At 45.5% G+C, this 16,824-nt stretch overlaps 1 protein-coding gene across 1 annotated transcript in view; it reads right to left on the minus strand.

Annotated features, from left to right (window-relative positions):
• PANK2 (pantothenate kinase 2) overlaps positions 1–8,438 on the minus strand; it is a 35,840-nt gene extending 27,402 nt beyond the window's left edge. The window contains exon 1 of the mRNA XM_069204741.1: positions 8,178–8,438. Coding sequence (XP_069060842.1) covers positions 8,178–8,325 — 148 coding nt within the window. The 5' untranslated portion in view covers positions 8,326–8,438. The remainder of the gene's footprint in view (positions 1–8,177) is intronic.
• Positions 8,439–16,824: the final 8,386 nt, after the last annotated feature.

Below are 16,824 nucleotides of genomic sequence, written 5' to 3' on the forward strand. Positions count from 1 at the left end.
TCTGAGGCGAGTCCTTCACACTGGCAAATTATAAGATGCATGTCTGTCATTCTGTTGAGATTATGAGAACCCTACGGTCACGTACGGGACTGTCGCGATAAGAATGGTTTACAGTGATTTGAGGTGTTTGGGTTACAGATAAAGAACACAAATGCCCTAGCCGCCTACACTCTGGCCGTGTATTATGTGGGAGAACGATAGAGGGATTACCACGAGTAAATCAGAGCACCGATTCCCCTGTCAGCCGGTTGCAGGCGGCATCTGATCCATGGGTTATTGCCCTGGAAAGGAGGCACTACATTTTCTCGATGTTTGGTTTACTGTTGTTGAATTTTCTCCACTTACCGCAACTGTTTTGTTCCCAGGAGTTTCCAAGGAAGGGGGTCCGAGGATGTTATGAATTCCTTGTTTTATCCTAGTACTGAACTGCCCAGGGATAATCTTAATTTCATAGTTTTGGAGTCAAGGGATGAAGACTCTCTCAGAAGGCGAGCGGTCTGCTACCCAGGCCTGGGCACTGTTCTTTTCCATGCTTCATTGTTGTGCAGTGAAGCTCTCGAAACAGTGACCTGACAGGTTCTGGAGGCAGTGGTGGGGTTAGGTGCTGACGTTGTAGACATTTGTATCTGTTATTCGTTACGGTTTTTCTAAACTGGTGCGATTGTGCCCTTGAATTTCTTCTTTTTCTAAGGCAGAACATAGCTGTTAAATTTGTGTTTTTTTTCTTAAAAACACAAAGTGGTGCAGGGTTAATATTTTTTAGATACACGAAGTTGAGAAATGAAGGCTTAATAATGTGTATCACTGTTATATAGGAGCAAACCTGACTGATGTTACTGCACAGTCAGCCAGGGACAGAACTACAGCAGAATTTCTGAATCGTGCTGCGCTCCTGTTCAGAAGATTATGCAAGATAAAGGAATAAAGTCCTTTGTATCAGAGGGCCAAATTTGTATTTTTTTTAATAGGATAAGGTTTTTGGGTTCAAATCTGGGCGAATTTCTAAACTAAATTTAAAAGTGGTATATGAGTGAATAATTTGTTTGGGTATGCTCATTGTTAATGACATTTGCTTTGTGCGTGTGGTTACTTATCAAGACATTTTGTCGTCTATGTTGGGAACATTTTTTGACGTTCGCATCACTACTGCTGTCTTAACCTGTATAGTTGATGAATGCTATTGCAGATCAATGCAAATCCTGGGGCTCTTCTGTCTGAGCGATTGCTCTGCTGTCCATTGCTTGAAGAATTGAAATCTGTGTATCCGTTTTCCGATTCTGGGCCTTTTATTGTAGTTTCTGGTTCATACTGCATGACTGCCTCTTTGGTGGGGTCGGTATGAAACTCTAATGACAGTGAGAAGATAGTTGCTTTATTTTTTTATGAGCTATAGAAGGCTGTCAAAATGCATACCCTCATTATTTCAATCGTCTCTAAAACATATTAATTATTGACCGTTTTCTATAGCACAGTCTACACCTAGAGGGTTATGGAGCACTTTACACTTTTTCTGTAACGTAATTGCTTTACAGTCTTTGATTTTGTTGAATGAAGGGATTTCAAGAAGCGGAGAGTCTGTGGCAAACTTGTCACTAGGCCCTTGAGATGGCTAGTTTTGTGTCGGCAAGATCATAGATAATTCTTGCTGCAATGGGAATCCTTTTGACTTCGATTAGGATTGAAGAGATGTGATTAAACATTAATTCACCAGCGACCTTCCTAACCACTCTGCTAAGGCTGCTTTGATAAGTACTAGATGTAGTTTGGGAAGTACTAGAAGCAGTGAGTCCCCTCTCTAGCTCTACCTTGTTAGCACAAAAGCTTTAAAATCATATTCTGGAATGATGGGGTTGCTACCTCGCTAGAGCCTGAGCTTTTGCAGTACCCAGTCAGCCAAAGTGCTGACCTGTGCACGTTTTTATGGGCGAGCACAAAGTGCTCCGTCCATTCTGTAATCTCTCTTTGGGCTTAAAACCACGCCCATGCCACGTCAGTCACTTACATTGGTTCATGGGCTTGCCTTTGAAAATCTGCTTACTTTCATTTGTGAAAGGCATGCATTCGTCATGCCTTTTCCGGTGTTTAGCCCACCTACACAGCACCGGTAAAGTACCAAAAACATACGAGGCTCGATGTTTTCAGCCTGGAGTTCGGATTACTTTATCTGTTTATTCTACACGCAGCACAATTGAGCTGCATTTTACGTAGTGCTGTCACGCTGCGTTCTCTTTTTGCTTTACAACGCTAATAGCTCTAACTGGAACAAATGCGAGACACATTGCATTGAAAATGCTTGTTCTATTTTTTGACTGGGCTGATTTCGTTGGATCAAGGCCATTTGTGTCTTATTTATTTAATGGCCATCCTGTGCCACTCCATTATAACTATCCTGCTTTTTTTTTTTTTTAAACCTGCAACTTTAGGTCCTGGATAAGTGGCACCATTATTTCTAACAAGCTTGAAAGCTGATCAAGCAGTGGAGCACAATTCTACACCTCACTGGTTCTTTTACCTTTTACTTGGGCCCCATGAATAAGCTTGTCTTCCTAGTTTGGTAAATACTGCCATTGTATGGGATGCCAATGTTAACAAGTGATTAACCCGGATGTCCATCTTGCCTGTGTGCATCTAGACTGCATTCAAAATTACACCCAGGGAATTATTCAACGATTCATTACCATTTTTATGAGATCCCTGGTGTTCGCATTTTTCACCATATAGTATGATGACTGGTCCCAACTGAATATATTAATCAGTGGCGGGACTTGAACAGTTGAGTTCAATGAATAAGAGCTGGAAGGAAGTGAAGGATAGTCTCTTTTCAATCTTTTCTGCTACACTGTAGAACAGGATTCTCTAACCTTTTCTATAATAAGAGCTATTTAAGTTCAATGAAAGTCATCCCGAGCTACTAATATTAGTGTCATAATAGTGACTACATGAGACAAGACTACACTAAGTGGCCACAATATACGTGATTACCATCAGTGATCACCTCAGTTCATCAGGCGCAGTTGCCAGTAGTAATGCAGAAAAGGTCTTATCAATGCGGAATGCCTCGATGTAGGTAATACATATTAGCCATAGTTGCAATGCCTGTGGCAAAGTAATTATATTAGTAGAAGGTCTCCCCAACGTCGCAAGAGGTTTTCAATGACATAGCTTTAAATATGTCTTGTGAATTCAATCAATATGCTCCAAAATATCAACTCATGAGTTCTGAAAATACACAGATTTTCAGCTCCAATACATATTTTGCAATGTTGGTACACATATATTATTTCAGCCAAGCAAAAGCTTATAATTTAGAAGGATGGTGTGCGCACAGGTGAACCACTTACAGCTAGCTGGAGAGCTACCAGTAGCTCACGAGCTACTGATTGGAGAAGCCTGCTGTAGAATAACAGTCCAGCACAATTCAATGCAGCACAGCTGCTCGACTATTTATTTCCCCTCGGCCGACGCGCCCCACCAAGCCACAACAAGGTGACAGGCAGAAAGAGCAAACTACAGCAGCAAAGGGAGAGAGAGTGCCCTGCAGCTCATGCTGCTATCAGATCTGCTGATACTCTCACATTATTGTGATTTCATGTTACTGCTGTCTTTGCCTGATATACAAAAGCACTCATATGATGTGGTTGAAGCTGTCAGAGTTAATTCTGTCTCCCCCTTCAGGCTCGACTGGAGTAGGCAAATGCCCAAGTGTGTGATTGAAGTTAGGTTACGTAAGGTCTATGATGATAGAACAACTTCAAATACATGTGTAGATGCCCCCCGGCTCGAGGGTCAACTATGGAGCACATTGGTATTGCAAACCATGCTAGACACATTTCATTGTTCGTATCCCCTCCCTCTAGTTTTTCTTTCCTCTTCCCCTGTGTGTTGGACTGGGACTTTACAGCAAGTACCATAAAGCAGTAATAGTATAACGACGCTTTTAGCAAGCGGAAAGGAATGAGATCAATGGTTGTTTCTGGGATAAAGTAGATAATTCAACTAAGATTATCAACTGAACTGAAATATGTAATTACTTATCGTAGATCCTCTACCTTTTCAACTGAAACACGGTCATATGTATCCTTTTTAGGGTCGAGCCTGCGTCGCATGAGCTTGCGCATGCATTTCGCTAATCGAGACACTTTAGTAATTAAAAAGGGCTCGGAGCCCTGTCCACGTCACGTCAGTGTCTGTCATTGGCTTGTGGGTTTGCGTGTTAGAATGTGCTTGATTTCATTAGTGGAAGGCATGCACATGTCATGCCTTTTCCAGTGGATAGCCCTCCTCGAGCGCATCGACCAAGTACAGAAAACATGCGAGGCTCACTGTTTTCTGTCCGGCTCGTGGACTACTTTTTCTCTATTTTCCCAGCGCGATCTCGCTTGGCAGAAGTCGAGCGCTTTACATAATATCGGCGCTGTTACACAGTTAATTGCACTTTTTCAGGTTACGTACATAAATGCACTTTTTCCGATAGGTATCATTACCAGTGAAAAGTTGGGTTAGGAGTTTACAACGCTGTCAGCTCTAACACGAGCAAACGCGAGACCCGTTGCATTGCAAATGCTTGTTTATATGATTGGCTGCTATGTATACTGTAAAACTGATACTTGTCTGCTAATTCGTTTGTTTTGATAAAAACTAATAAAGACATTTAAAAAAAAAAAAAAAAAGGGAAGAATAACTTCAAGTAGACGTTACCAGACATTTTCTGCAGCATGTCTGATTAATGCATATGGCACATTCATTAGAACATGGGCCTGACAGCGAATCTTTGAACTGGGTGCTCCCAGCAGTGATAGGCGCAGTACATCTGGACTGTTGGCCGTTTACTCCATCTTCCATCTTGAAAACAACCTGTTGTCTCCCGGGCTGTGCGAAGCTCATGCACGCGCTATTGGGATGAAGGAGTTCAAGACCACCTGAGCACTACAGCCAAGAGGTGGGGTGCTGCAAGTAAAAACTGGGGGCAGTGCGTGCTTATATAGCTGGAGCAAAGTAATGGAATCATCTCCTAATGTCATCATGTCTGAAGCCCAATCTGTTAAAATGTAGGAAATCCCTCGAGCCCCGGCTTTATCCTTTCCAAATACCAGAGGCCACTGAGAGTAGCAAAAGGTAGTGTCTGACCTGCAGGTTTGCCCTGCGAAGTTTCGACTGTGCTAAGGTGCATTCAGGTGTAGGCCTACGTTATAAAAAAAAAAAAGCAATTTCAAGTGCTTGTTCTAGGATACAAATTCCTCCTGTAGGTTAGGCATGTAAATGTCTCATTACTGCGAGAACAGTAGATGTTGAAAATAGAATAGTTACATTGACTAAAGTGTGCCATTATTCTGGGATTTGAGTACCAAATGTTTACTTTTTAGGTAAGTACAAGGATTTTTTTCCAGCCTAAGTGAAGGTACATTTTTCTTTATCACAACATAGTAATTGCACAACATACGCTGGCCGTCGCTGGCGATATGCCATTACTTGCTGGACGGTCTGAAAAAATGTACGTATTTTTATCCCTGCCCCAAAAATCCCCCTTTCCATCTCCTCTGTCTTACACATAATCCTCTTCCCCACAGCTCCTCAGACTTATTCTCTTCTTACAGACTACCAATATCCTCACCTTTTGCGCAATTTACACCTTTCTGTAGCTCACATACCCTCAAGCCCACCCTCCAAACACTTTTTCCATATAATCGCTCAGTCAAATTTGTGATACCCTGCTCTAGTTCTCCCTCTCACTTTACACATGCCTCCCATTAGCTTCCCCACTCTTTATTGTCTTCATACCTTTCTTAAAGCTTCTTCTTCCAATCTACCCCTTACACGGGCACACAACCATGTATTTTCCAAAGTCCACATGTTCCTGGTAAACCCCTTATCATATGCACTCGTCCCCTCTCATAGGCCTTACTCTCAGTCAAACTATGCCTCCCTTATTTTATGTTAATTTTCCTTGTTTCATGTTTCCCACATTCACTTCTATTATCTCACTGCATCACTCACTCAGACTCACATTCCAAGAATGGCTGTTTCTCTTACGCTGCCACCACTAAGGCACGTGTTGAACTCTTTTTTTTTTTTAAATGCACTGGAGAAAACAAATCTCTGTTTCACAATTAGGCAATAATGCCCTAGAGGGCTTACTGAATGTCAGTGGAGCAAATCCTATTCGGCTCCTCACATTTAAATCAATTGTGTGGTGCTATAAAGATTAAACTTAACGATTTAGTTGTAAAAGCAATACACGGGATTGGGGCATTTAGAAACTGTTGGGATTTGGTGAGGCCCACATGCACCAGGAGTTCCCAGCTTTGGTGATGCACTTGTACAAACTGTCAAATAGTTGAGACTCACCACTGATATTGGGGGTTTTCAACTTGATGACACTTGGGTAGCTGACACAAGAAGAACATAAGGAACGAAAGGGAAATAGGCCATTTTCTTTAAAGATGAGGATTTGTTAGGGCCGAGACACCACTACAGATGATGCCACTCCACGTGGTAACACAGTGAACAGCTTATGTATTTAATTAAGGACTTTAACCCTGGCTAAAAGTAGTGTTCAGGTAATGCGAATCAGGATTCCAGGTACCATGTGGGATGAAGGACCAGTTGCATGATTATAGTATTTTTCAAAAAATTCTCAGGTTACATTCCTCCCAAGGCAGGGTCGTCCTATCTGGGCACACAGAAGCTATCTGCGTATAATTCACAAAAGTAGAGGAATCCTGGCCGCCATGCTTCTTAGACAATACCTCAATCCACTCGCGACCCGAAGTTCATATGAATTCGTGGCTGCGTTTGATTAATAAACTGGCGACTTGAATGCAAAAAAAAAAAAATCAGAATTAGAAAGTAAAATATATTTCTACCACCATATACTCCGGGAAGACAATTTTGAAAAATGCAAAACGTTACCTTGGCCTGTGAAGCACAGACCTGGTATCAATGTACAGACTGCCGCAAGCAAAAACAAAAAACTTTTATTTAGAACAATATTAATCATAAGACAGTTGGGTGGCTCGGAGTGCTAAACCCTCGCTGCTGCGAGTAAAACGGTGGGTCGATTTCCTGGGTTTTCATTTGAGCAAGGGTGCAGACACGGCCTTCGCCCTCTGGTAAGTCACTAAACTGAAGTTACACCAAATACATAGCTGACGGGTGGAGGGGGAAAGACGAAAGAAGCGAGGACGTTGGAGACAAGGGGAATACAACGGGGAGGGGGAAAGGAAAGAGGGGCGACGTGCGAACTATATTGAAATCACATCATCGAAACCTCTAAACACAACCAGTATTCGGGCATGTAACCTTCCACGGAATGGCACGGCTCGATGGACAGCCCATGCAACCTATGCCATAACTACAAGGGAGAGGTGGATGTCAAGTAGTTCTGACCCAGAGTCCACTCTGTCTATACTACATCTTATAATACTCTATTTGGATCTACCAAAAGATAGCGCTATAAACAGGCCTAAAAGGGTGCTGTTGCACAGAAGATAAATATGAGGGTGCAAAAGGTGCATTTGAAAGCACATTCGTACTGTAATACTAATTGGAACTTACTACGAGAATGAATTGGAGGGGGGCAGCTACCTGAAGTCCGCATGCACTATACTCACTGTCTGTCAGTACAGATCTAGGCCACTGGACCATGAAGGAGCCAGAGGAGACGTTTGCCCTCTTACAGCAATAAGAAATACATAGCATTACACGGTTTATAAACCGGTTGTGCAGAGATGAAGATGCCAATGCCTGCAGCAGGCGAGGAGGGAGGCTGGTCTCCAGCAAAACCACAAGCCACACCCCTTCCTTCCCAGTCACTTGTCAAGGCTACCCGCCCCATCCCTCCTCACCCGTGACATTAGCGTCTGAGCACCCAGGGGCATGAATTCGATCAACATCTAAACATGTGATACTGCATGCAATTTAAATACCCTAATGACGTTAGTTACAGGGAAGCTTTAACGAGACGACTAGGTAAAATGCCTGAGGGTCCTCCTGATATCCCAGAAGGTGGTATTTGGGGGATATTCGACGTGGCTGTTGCTTTTAATAGGGTCTGTTGCGAGGGCAGTGTCGGTGGGTGTTCGGGCGATAAAAAGGGGGTGACGGTGTCATCTGAGGCGGGTGTCAAGTGCCGTGGTGTGGAGCTGCGATAAATACCGGCCACAGTGAAGGCTACTCACGCGGACGGTTCTTCTTGAGCGAGTCCAACCGCTGCTGCCGGGCCCGCATTCTAGCCGACGGAGAAATTGGCGCTCCACCGTGCTCCATGGGGGGGCTGTCGGGGCACCGCGGCTTCTTCGGCCGTTGCTCATCCTCCTCAGGCGCCATGGAGCTCTACCGCCCCCTCCCTCCTGGTCCGATGCGCGCTACCGCCCATCCGCTGTCTGGAGCCCTCTGCAGATCCCGGCCTCCGCCCCCGTCCTTCCACTGCGCAGGCGCAGCCGGAGGGTGGGACCATAAGGAATCTCCTCTGCTCCTCTCCTACCCAATCCCTGTGAAGGATAGGGAAGATTGACTCCTGGTGTAGGCCAATAAACCATTTCTGTGTGACTTACGTATGAGGACTAAAGATGAAAGAAGGACGGTAAGCGGAACTGTGGAGCCAACCTTTACATCGAAAGGAAATAGGATGTCCATTGTGAAAAGAGCATGCCCAGTCTTGCTCATACTTAAGAGAGAAGAAAAGGGAATTATTTGGTAGCAGTGGCAAACTATTTGTTATAATTAATTCGTTATATGTTTTTTGAAGATCACGCTTTCAAATACTGACATTTTAAGACATTGTCTGTGGCATGAACATTTCGCATACTTTTTGTCTCTTACTTTTTTGTCCCTTTGTCTCTACGTATGCAGTTTTGAAATTTGTAAGATGCTTTGCCTGTTGATTCGTTTTGATTTCTAGATTCGTACATGTAGTCCAAAAATTAATTTTCTGTCATCTGGGCCGTTCGTTTGGCAACCATTATTAGTGGATGGGCTATGTTACCAGTCCGTTTTCTATGTCCATGGCGAAATCTGACAGTTCTGGACCTGCTAGTCTCCTAGGCAACAGCGGAGGGGCGGACAGGGAATGGAGGAGAAAGGGCCCTTTGTGGCTGGAAGGAGGAAGGAGGGGGTTCTATTTTGGTTCCAGTGATGAGGCTGTCACGGAGTTACAAAAGGGAGAAAAAAAATCTTGCTCATGACCAGTAGCACAGCGTTCTGCACGTTGCTTCACAAGACAGTCTAATCTTTGCCACTGCGCAATTAGCAGAACCCAGAGCCCCAGGAACAGCGAGGACATCACACATCTTTCAATAACATAGCTGTTAGCACATCCTCATTTGGCGGGTGTTACCTTCTTTCCAGTAAAATACAGCCCGCCATAGATATTTATTACGTCACACTCCATTCACATTTTCACCACCCTCCCGAATTTTTTTTCTCTTCACTTCAACGGGATTTGAAGTGAGAAACACCTAAAATAAAGTCATTTTGGGCTTAAAAAATCTAGAGTCTCTCTCCTGAATCGGCTCTGTTGGCATGTATGGACTTGGGCTCAAAGGTAAATGTAGCCTGGCTTCACATCTTCCTCTAGTGAGATGAGGCAATAGAAGCCCATGGAAGAGATTGCTTTACTCAGGTGGATCTACTATTTGGAGTCTTCAAACCACCAGTTTTTATATCTTTCTTGTTTATTTCACACCTTATTGGCAGAGAGGGCACAACTGTCCTGATGAAAGCCCCAGCACCTCAATAGAGGATGATGCAAGGGCAGAAACATGATGGCAAATCCCCATGGGTCGATTTAACGCCTCTTCTTTTAATCCTACTTTCGGGAACACAATAAAAAGTCTTTACCATCTGTGAGAAAGTAGCCTCTTTCTAGCCTTGTTACCCCCACTTTTGGCCTGTTTGTGAGTATATGTCAGGGTATTTTCACTGTCTCACTGGGATCCTGTTAGCCAGGGCCCAGTGCTCATAGTGAAAACCCTATGTTGTCAGTATGTTTGTTATGTGTCACTGGGACCCTGCTAGCCAGGACCCCAGTGCTCATAAGTTTGTGGCCTATATGTATGTGTTCCCTGTGTGATGCCTAACTGTCTCACTGAGGCTCTGCTAACCACAACCTCAGTGGTTATGCTCTCCCTGCTTTCCAAATTTGTCACTAACAGGCTAGTGACTAATTTTACCAATTCACATTGGCATACTGGTACACCAATATAATTCCCTAGTATGTGGTACTAAGGTACTCAGGGTATTGGGGTTCCAGGAGATCCCTATGGGATGCAGCATTTCTTTTGCCACCCATAGGGAGCTCGGACAATTCTTACACAGGCCTGCCAGTGCAGCCTGAGTGAAATAACGTCCACGTTATTTCACAGCCATTTACCACTGCACTTAAGTAACTTATAAGTCACCTATATGTCTGTAGTGAAGGTTGGGTGCAAAGTTACTTAGTGTGAGGGCACCCTGGCACTAACCAAAGTGCCCCCACATCGTTCAGGGCAAATTCCCCGGACTCTGTGAATGTGGGGACACCATTACATGCGTGCACTGTACATAGGTCACTACCTATGTACAGCGTCACAATGGTAACTCCGAACATGGCCATGTAACATGTCTAAGATCATGGAATTGTCACCCCAATGCCATTCTGGCATTGGGGGGACAATTCCATGATTCCCAGGGTCTCTAGCACAGAACCCGGGTACTGCCAAACTGCCTTTCCGGGGTCTCCACTGCAGCTGCTGCTGCTGCCAACCCCTCAGACAGGTTTCTGCCCTCCTGGGGTCCAGGCAGCCCTGGCCCAGGAAGGCAGAACAAAGGACGTCCTCTGAGAGAGGGTGTAACACCCTCTCCCTTTGGAAATAGGTGTGAAGGCTGGGGAGGAGTAGCCTCCCCCAGCCTCTGGAAATGCTTTGATGGGCACAGATGGTGCCCATCTCTGCATAAGCATGTCTACACCGGTTCAGGGATCCCCCAGCCCTGTTCTGGAGCGAAACTGGACAAAGGAAAGGGGAGTGACCACTCCCCTGACCTGCACCTCCCAGGGGAGGTGCCCAGAGCTCCTCCAGTGTGTCCCAGACCTCTGCCATCTTGGAAACAGAGGTGTTTGTGGCACACTGGACTGCTCTGAGTGGCCAGTGCCAGCAGGTGATGTCAGAGGCTCCTTCTGATAGGCTCTTACCTCTCTTGGTAGCCAATCCTCCTTCCTGGGTAGCCAAACCTCCTTTTCTGGCTATTTAGGGTCTCTGCTTTGGGGATCTCACCAGATAACGAATGCAAGAGCTCACCAGAGTTCCTCTGCATCTCCCTCTTCACCTTCTGCCAAAGGATCGACCGCTGACTGCTCAGGACGCCTGAAAAACTGCAACAAAGTAGCAAGACGACTACTAGCAACCTTGTATCGCTTTATCCTGCCGGCTTTCTCGACTGTTTCCAGGAGGTGCATGCTCTGGGGGTAGCCTGCCTCCTCTCTGCACCAGGAGCTCTGAAGAAATCTCCCGTGGGTCGACGGAATCTTCCCCCTGCAACCGCAGGCAACAAAAGACTGCATCACCAGTCCTCTGGGTCCCCTCTCAGCACGACGAGCGTGGTCCCTGGAACTCAGCAACTCTGTCCAAGTGACTCCCACAGTCCAGTGACTCTTCAGTCCAAGTTTGGTGGAGGTAAGTCCTTGCCTCCCCACACTAGACTGCATTGCTGGGTACCGCATGATTTGCAGCTGCTCCGGCTCCTTTGCACTCTTCCAGGATTTCCTTCGTGCACAGCCAAGCCTGGGTCCCCGACATTGTAACCTGAGTGCACAACCTTCTGAGTTGTCCTCTGGCGTCGTGGGACTCCCTTTTGTGACTTCGGGTGGACTCCGGTTCACTTTTCTTCTAAGTGCCTGTTCAGGTACTTCTGCGGGTGCTGCCTGCTTCTGTGAGGGCTCCCTACGTTGCTGGGCGCCCCCTCTGTCTCCTCATCCAAGTGGCGACATCCTGGTCCCAAGGAAATCAAAAGATGGGGGGGGACCGGGAGATTACAGGTCCAGTGTACAGCCTCCCAATATAGATATATGCTGCTGTGGCCCAGGAGGGACCAGGATGTCTAATGAAACAAAGGTACACTGTTCCAAAGCAGAAGAACGAACCTCATTCTACAGGAGCGAGAACCCTCAAGCATCACATTGGATGACTGGCTTCATCATTGGGAAAGCTCCTCGTCAAGCCGGTGCTGCAATGCCTGACGGGCTCCCCAACGGGGGGCTCTTAACCGTGTTTTGCTCAAATAGTAGCAGTTGAGATACGGATCAACTAGAAAAGGTACCCAAATGCAAGTACCCAAGCAAAAGATGGAGAGAACAAAGTGCTAAAATTGGTTATCCATCAGGCCAAAGAAATCATAAATTTAATCAGTGTGGATCCGATGGAGACCAAAACTAAAAACAAGAATTGGAGTAAGGGTGATTAATTATTGGTCACCTACTCTCAAGTAAAGGTACTAGAGGATAAACCCTTTGTGGTATCTCTAGACTTCGGGTCTACATGTTTCGCGTCTAGGTGGTCCAGCCGGATCCAATGACGCTTCATCAGGACCAAAGAAAACAACTTCTCCAAATTCTAAACTAATGTGAACCCTATTAGGGGTAAGAAAAACATTTACTATATAATCGGTTATGCTACGTCAAAAAGGTCGCCCATCCCCAGTGTCAGGATAGCGCTCAGAGGGATCGCATGTCAGGGAAAGGAACTGACATTTTCAGTATCACCGGTGTAGGCTATTAAACCTACCCTCCCGACGCGCGTCCCATTAAGGCTTAATGGGACACGCGTCGGGAGGGTAGGTTTAATAGCCTACACCCTAACCGCGACCCTTGCAGCTAGCAAGGCTCGTTTGCGGTCTTTCTGCGGGGGGACACCTCTTCAAGCTTCTTCACGACGTGGGACATCCATCCTCCAAAGGGGAAGTTCCTAATCCTCTTCGTTCTTGCAGAACACTAAGCTTCTTCCAACAGGTGGCAGCTTCCTTGCACCCTCAGCTGGCATTTCTTGGGCTCCTGCCAACTCTCGACACTGTCGCAACTCTTGGACTTGGTCCCCTTGTCTTACAGATACTCAGGTCCGGAAATCCACTGTTGTTGCATTGCTGGTGTTTGTTCTTCCTGCAGAATCCCCCTATCTGTGCTCTCTGGGGGTAGTAGGTGCACTTTACACCTACCTTCAGGGTCTTGAGGTGGGCTATTTTTCTAACCCTCACTGTTTTCTTACAGTCCCAGCGATCCTCTACAAGCTCACATAGGTTTGGGGTCCATTCGTGGTTCGCATTCCACTTTTGGAGTATATGGTATGTGTTGCCCCTATACCTATGTGCTCCTATTGCAATCTACTGTAACTTTACATTGCTTGCATTACTTCCTTTTGCTATTATCTGCATAATTTGGTTTGTGTACATATATCTTGTGTATATTTCTCATCCTCATACTGAGGGTACTCACTGAGATACTTTTGGCATATTGTCATAAAAATAAAGTACCTTTATTTTTAGTATATCTGTGTATTGTGTTTTCTTATGATATTGTGCATATGACACCAGTGGTATAGTAGGAGCTTTACATGTCTCCTAGTTCAGCCTAAGCTGCTTTGCCATAGCTACCTTCTATCAGCCTAAGCTGCTAGAAACACCTCTTCTACACTAATAAGGGATAACTGGACCTGGCACAAGGTGTAAGTACCTCTGGTACCACTACAAGCCAAGCCAGCCTCCTACACCATCCACCAATCAGGAGTTTTAATACACTGATTGCCCTCTGCACCTTGTACCCCACACCCTGGACCCACTCTCTTATTATACGGCACCCTGTGCAATACAAATCCTAGCAACAATTTAAAATACCTCACACGCTGTCTTACACAGGTAGTATCTCACACCTGAATCTTGATCGCCAGTGCCAAGAGAGACCCATGATGTAGCATGCCACCCTCTGGGTTTGTGAGGTATTTCCAGTCTCGTTAACAAGATGACCCGAACATAGGTTTGAGAGTCAGTACCCGATCTTTTGACTTTCCAGCAAGGAATATTTATTGTGATTATGCTAATTGGAGGACGTATTTCCCCCTCTTTTCCCCTAGCCTATGATGACTCTTGCATATTAAAATGTATTCTATGTATCATATTGATAACATATTTTGGGGTAATACGTTTATGTGTAATCTGACTTCTGGTTTTTGAGAATTGCAGTTTATGAAAATGGTTGTGGTGTGATGACTGCTTAGTGATGCAACGCAGGTTTGAAAAGTTTAAATAATCCACTTGTAGGTTGTTTTGGGAGCACCGTGTGAGCATTATTTTCAACTCCATATGAAGTCTAGCAGTTTGGGGAAAGGAGTCTTGTACCTGTCTGCTTTTTGTTCTGTCGATACATGCGTGTTTTGCAGATTTTAGGTGTTGAGGATGTGGGGAAGAATAGTTCTGTGTTGCGATATATACAAGTGTAGCACACGTGTGTTTTTGTGCAAACTGGACAAAGAGCACAAAAAGAAGTATGGTGTGGCTGGGGGTTGTATGTGGAGCACCCTGTGGTTTACTAAGTTGAGGAAGAGTAGTACAGTATGGTAAAAGAGTTTCCCCTTAGGTGAGACGTTGTAGAATAGAAGTACCATGTCATAAATAGTTACAAAGGGAAGTACCCATGGAGTGAAAATGTGGAGAAGTCTAGTAGCATGTAGTGCTGTGAGTGATATCAAACATACAAAAGCTGATTGGAGAAATGCTTGAAATAAGTCTAACCACTGGCAATCACTCAGGTAGCATTCCAACCCGTCCTTTGTTTGGCCAGCATGTCACATCAGTGGTTGTATGATGGAACCACACATGCCGGAACAGTGCATGCCTTAACAACACGTTTGGAGGCACGACCGCGTTGTTTCCCCCTTGGCTTTACCTTGCATGCCTTTACAACAAATGGTGTTGTAAAAGCATGCTAGTAAAAGCATGTGTGGAAACAGAATGCAAAACGGCATGTGTGGTTCTTTCATGCAACCCACCACCCGCCTGAGGCCCAAAACTACCCTCACCCCTAAAACCTAAACTACCCTGACCCCCCCCACCCGCCCTGAGCCCTAAAAAAATACTATCCCAACCCTCCACCCAACCCCTAAAAACTAAAGTACCCCAACCCCCCACCCAGCCTGAACTCTTAAAAATAAACTACCCCCACTCCTGCCCCATAAAACGTAACTACCCGACACCCCCACCTGCCATGAGCCCTAAAAAAAAAGAACTATCCCGACCCTCCCACCCCTAAAAACTAAAGTATCCTGACCTCCCAACCGCCCTGAACCCTAAAAAAACACTACCTGACCACCCACCCCTGCCCCATAAAACTAAACTACCCTGACACCCCCATCCATCGTAAAAAAAAACTAACCCGACTCCCATCCCAACCCTAAAAACAAAACTATCCTGACACCCCCACCTGCCCTGAGCGCTAAAACCTTTCCCCCAATAAGTAAACTGCCCCGATCCCCCCACCCGCTCTGAGCCCTGAAAAAAAAGGGTCTGACCCCCCACCACTGCACCTAAAAACTAAAGTACCCCGACATCCCCCACCCACCCTAAGGCCTAAATCCATCTCCACCCCTAAAAACTAACCGCTGACTCTGCCCCAACACCACTTACTTCACCGCTCCCTCTCCCAATCCTTCCTGCTCTTCTCTCCTCCCTCCTCCCACCATTTCTTAAACCTTCCCCCACCCCTTTATTACTAAACTACCTTGCCCCCCCACCCTAAGCCCTAAAAAAATACCCAAAACCCCCACCCCGCCCCTTAAACAAAAAATTGCCTCCCCTGACCCCCCACCCACCCCAATACCTTAATTCATCCCCTAGCCCTGCCCAAGTCCCACTTACCTCACCACCTCCTGCGCATTCTCTCCCGAACAACGCATAGCTTTTTCTGTGCTTTATCCACACATATGCTTAGTTTAGCACATGCGTGGTTAAGACACAGAAAAAGCTATGCATTGTTCTGGCAAGCTTGGTTACGCTTGCATGGGAAATGTCTGTGTCATTAAGGACACATGGTTAAGAACATTTCCCCACACGTTTGAAACCAGCCATATGCAAATCAGCCAAGACCATGCTCCAATAGGAACAGTCCAGCTTGAACTGCCAGCTAAGATTCTCCCTGAACTAGAAATACAAGCAACCCAAGTCCAGTTTTACCTTGATTTGGGCTCCTCAGTCAGACGCTGTTTAGTTCCAGTGGCACAATGAGCACGGACCCATGGCTGGGCAGTCCCTTGCTACTTAGGGAGGCGTTTTTAACACACAGAAGGTGATGGGAACAATGCTTGAAATAAGTCTAACCACTGCCAACCACTTGGGGTAGCATTCCAACCCATCTTTCTTTTGTCCACAATGCCACCTCAGTTTGGTCCCAGTCATATGTAAATCAGTCTTGACCTTGCTCCAACAGGAATAGACCAGGTCCTCCATGAACAGAAACAGAAGCAACCTAAGACCGGTTTCGCCCTAATGGGGCCTCATCAATTAGATGTAGCTTGGTTCCAGTGGCACAGTGAGCGTGAGACCCACGTCTGGTCATTCCCTTGCCACTTAGGGCAGTACACTAAACACACAAAAGGTGATGGGAGGAGTGCTTGAAATAAGTCTAACCACTGCCAATCACTAGCTGCGACATCCATGTAATGACAACTGTACATCATGCCAGTACCATGGCTAACTGTTCAAATTTATAAGTCATTTTACAGCCATTAGGGCACTTAAAATTACCCAAAAGGCAGCACTGAGGAGTAAGTGTTATATGTAGGTGTGTAGCAGGAAATTATAATGTATTAA

The sequence above is a fragment of the Pleurodeles waltl genome, chromosome 1_2 (genome assembly GCF_031143425.1).
Source record: "Pleurodeles waltl isolate 20211129_DDA chromosome 1_2, aPleWal1.hap1.20221129, whole genome shotgun sequence".
Lineage (NCBI taxonomy): Eukaryota > Metazoa > Chordata > Amphibia > Caudata > Salamandridae > Pleurodeles > Pleurodeles waltl.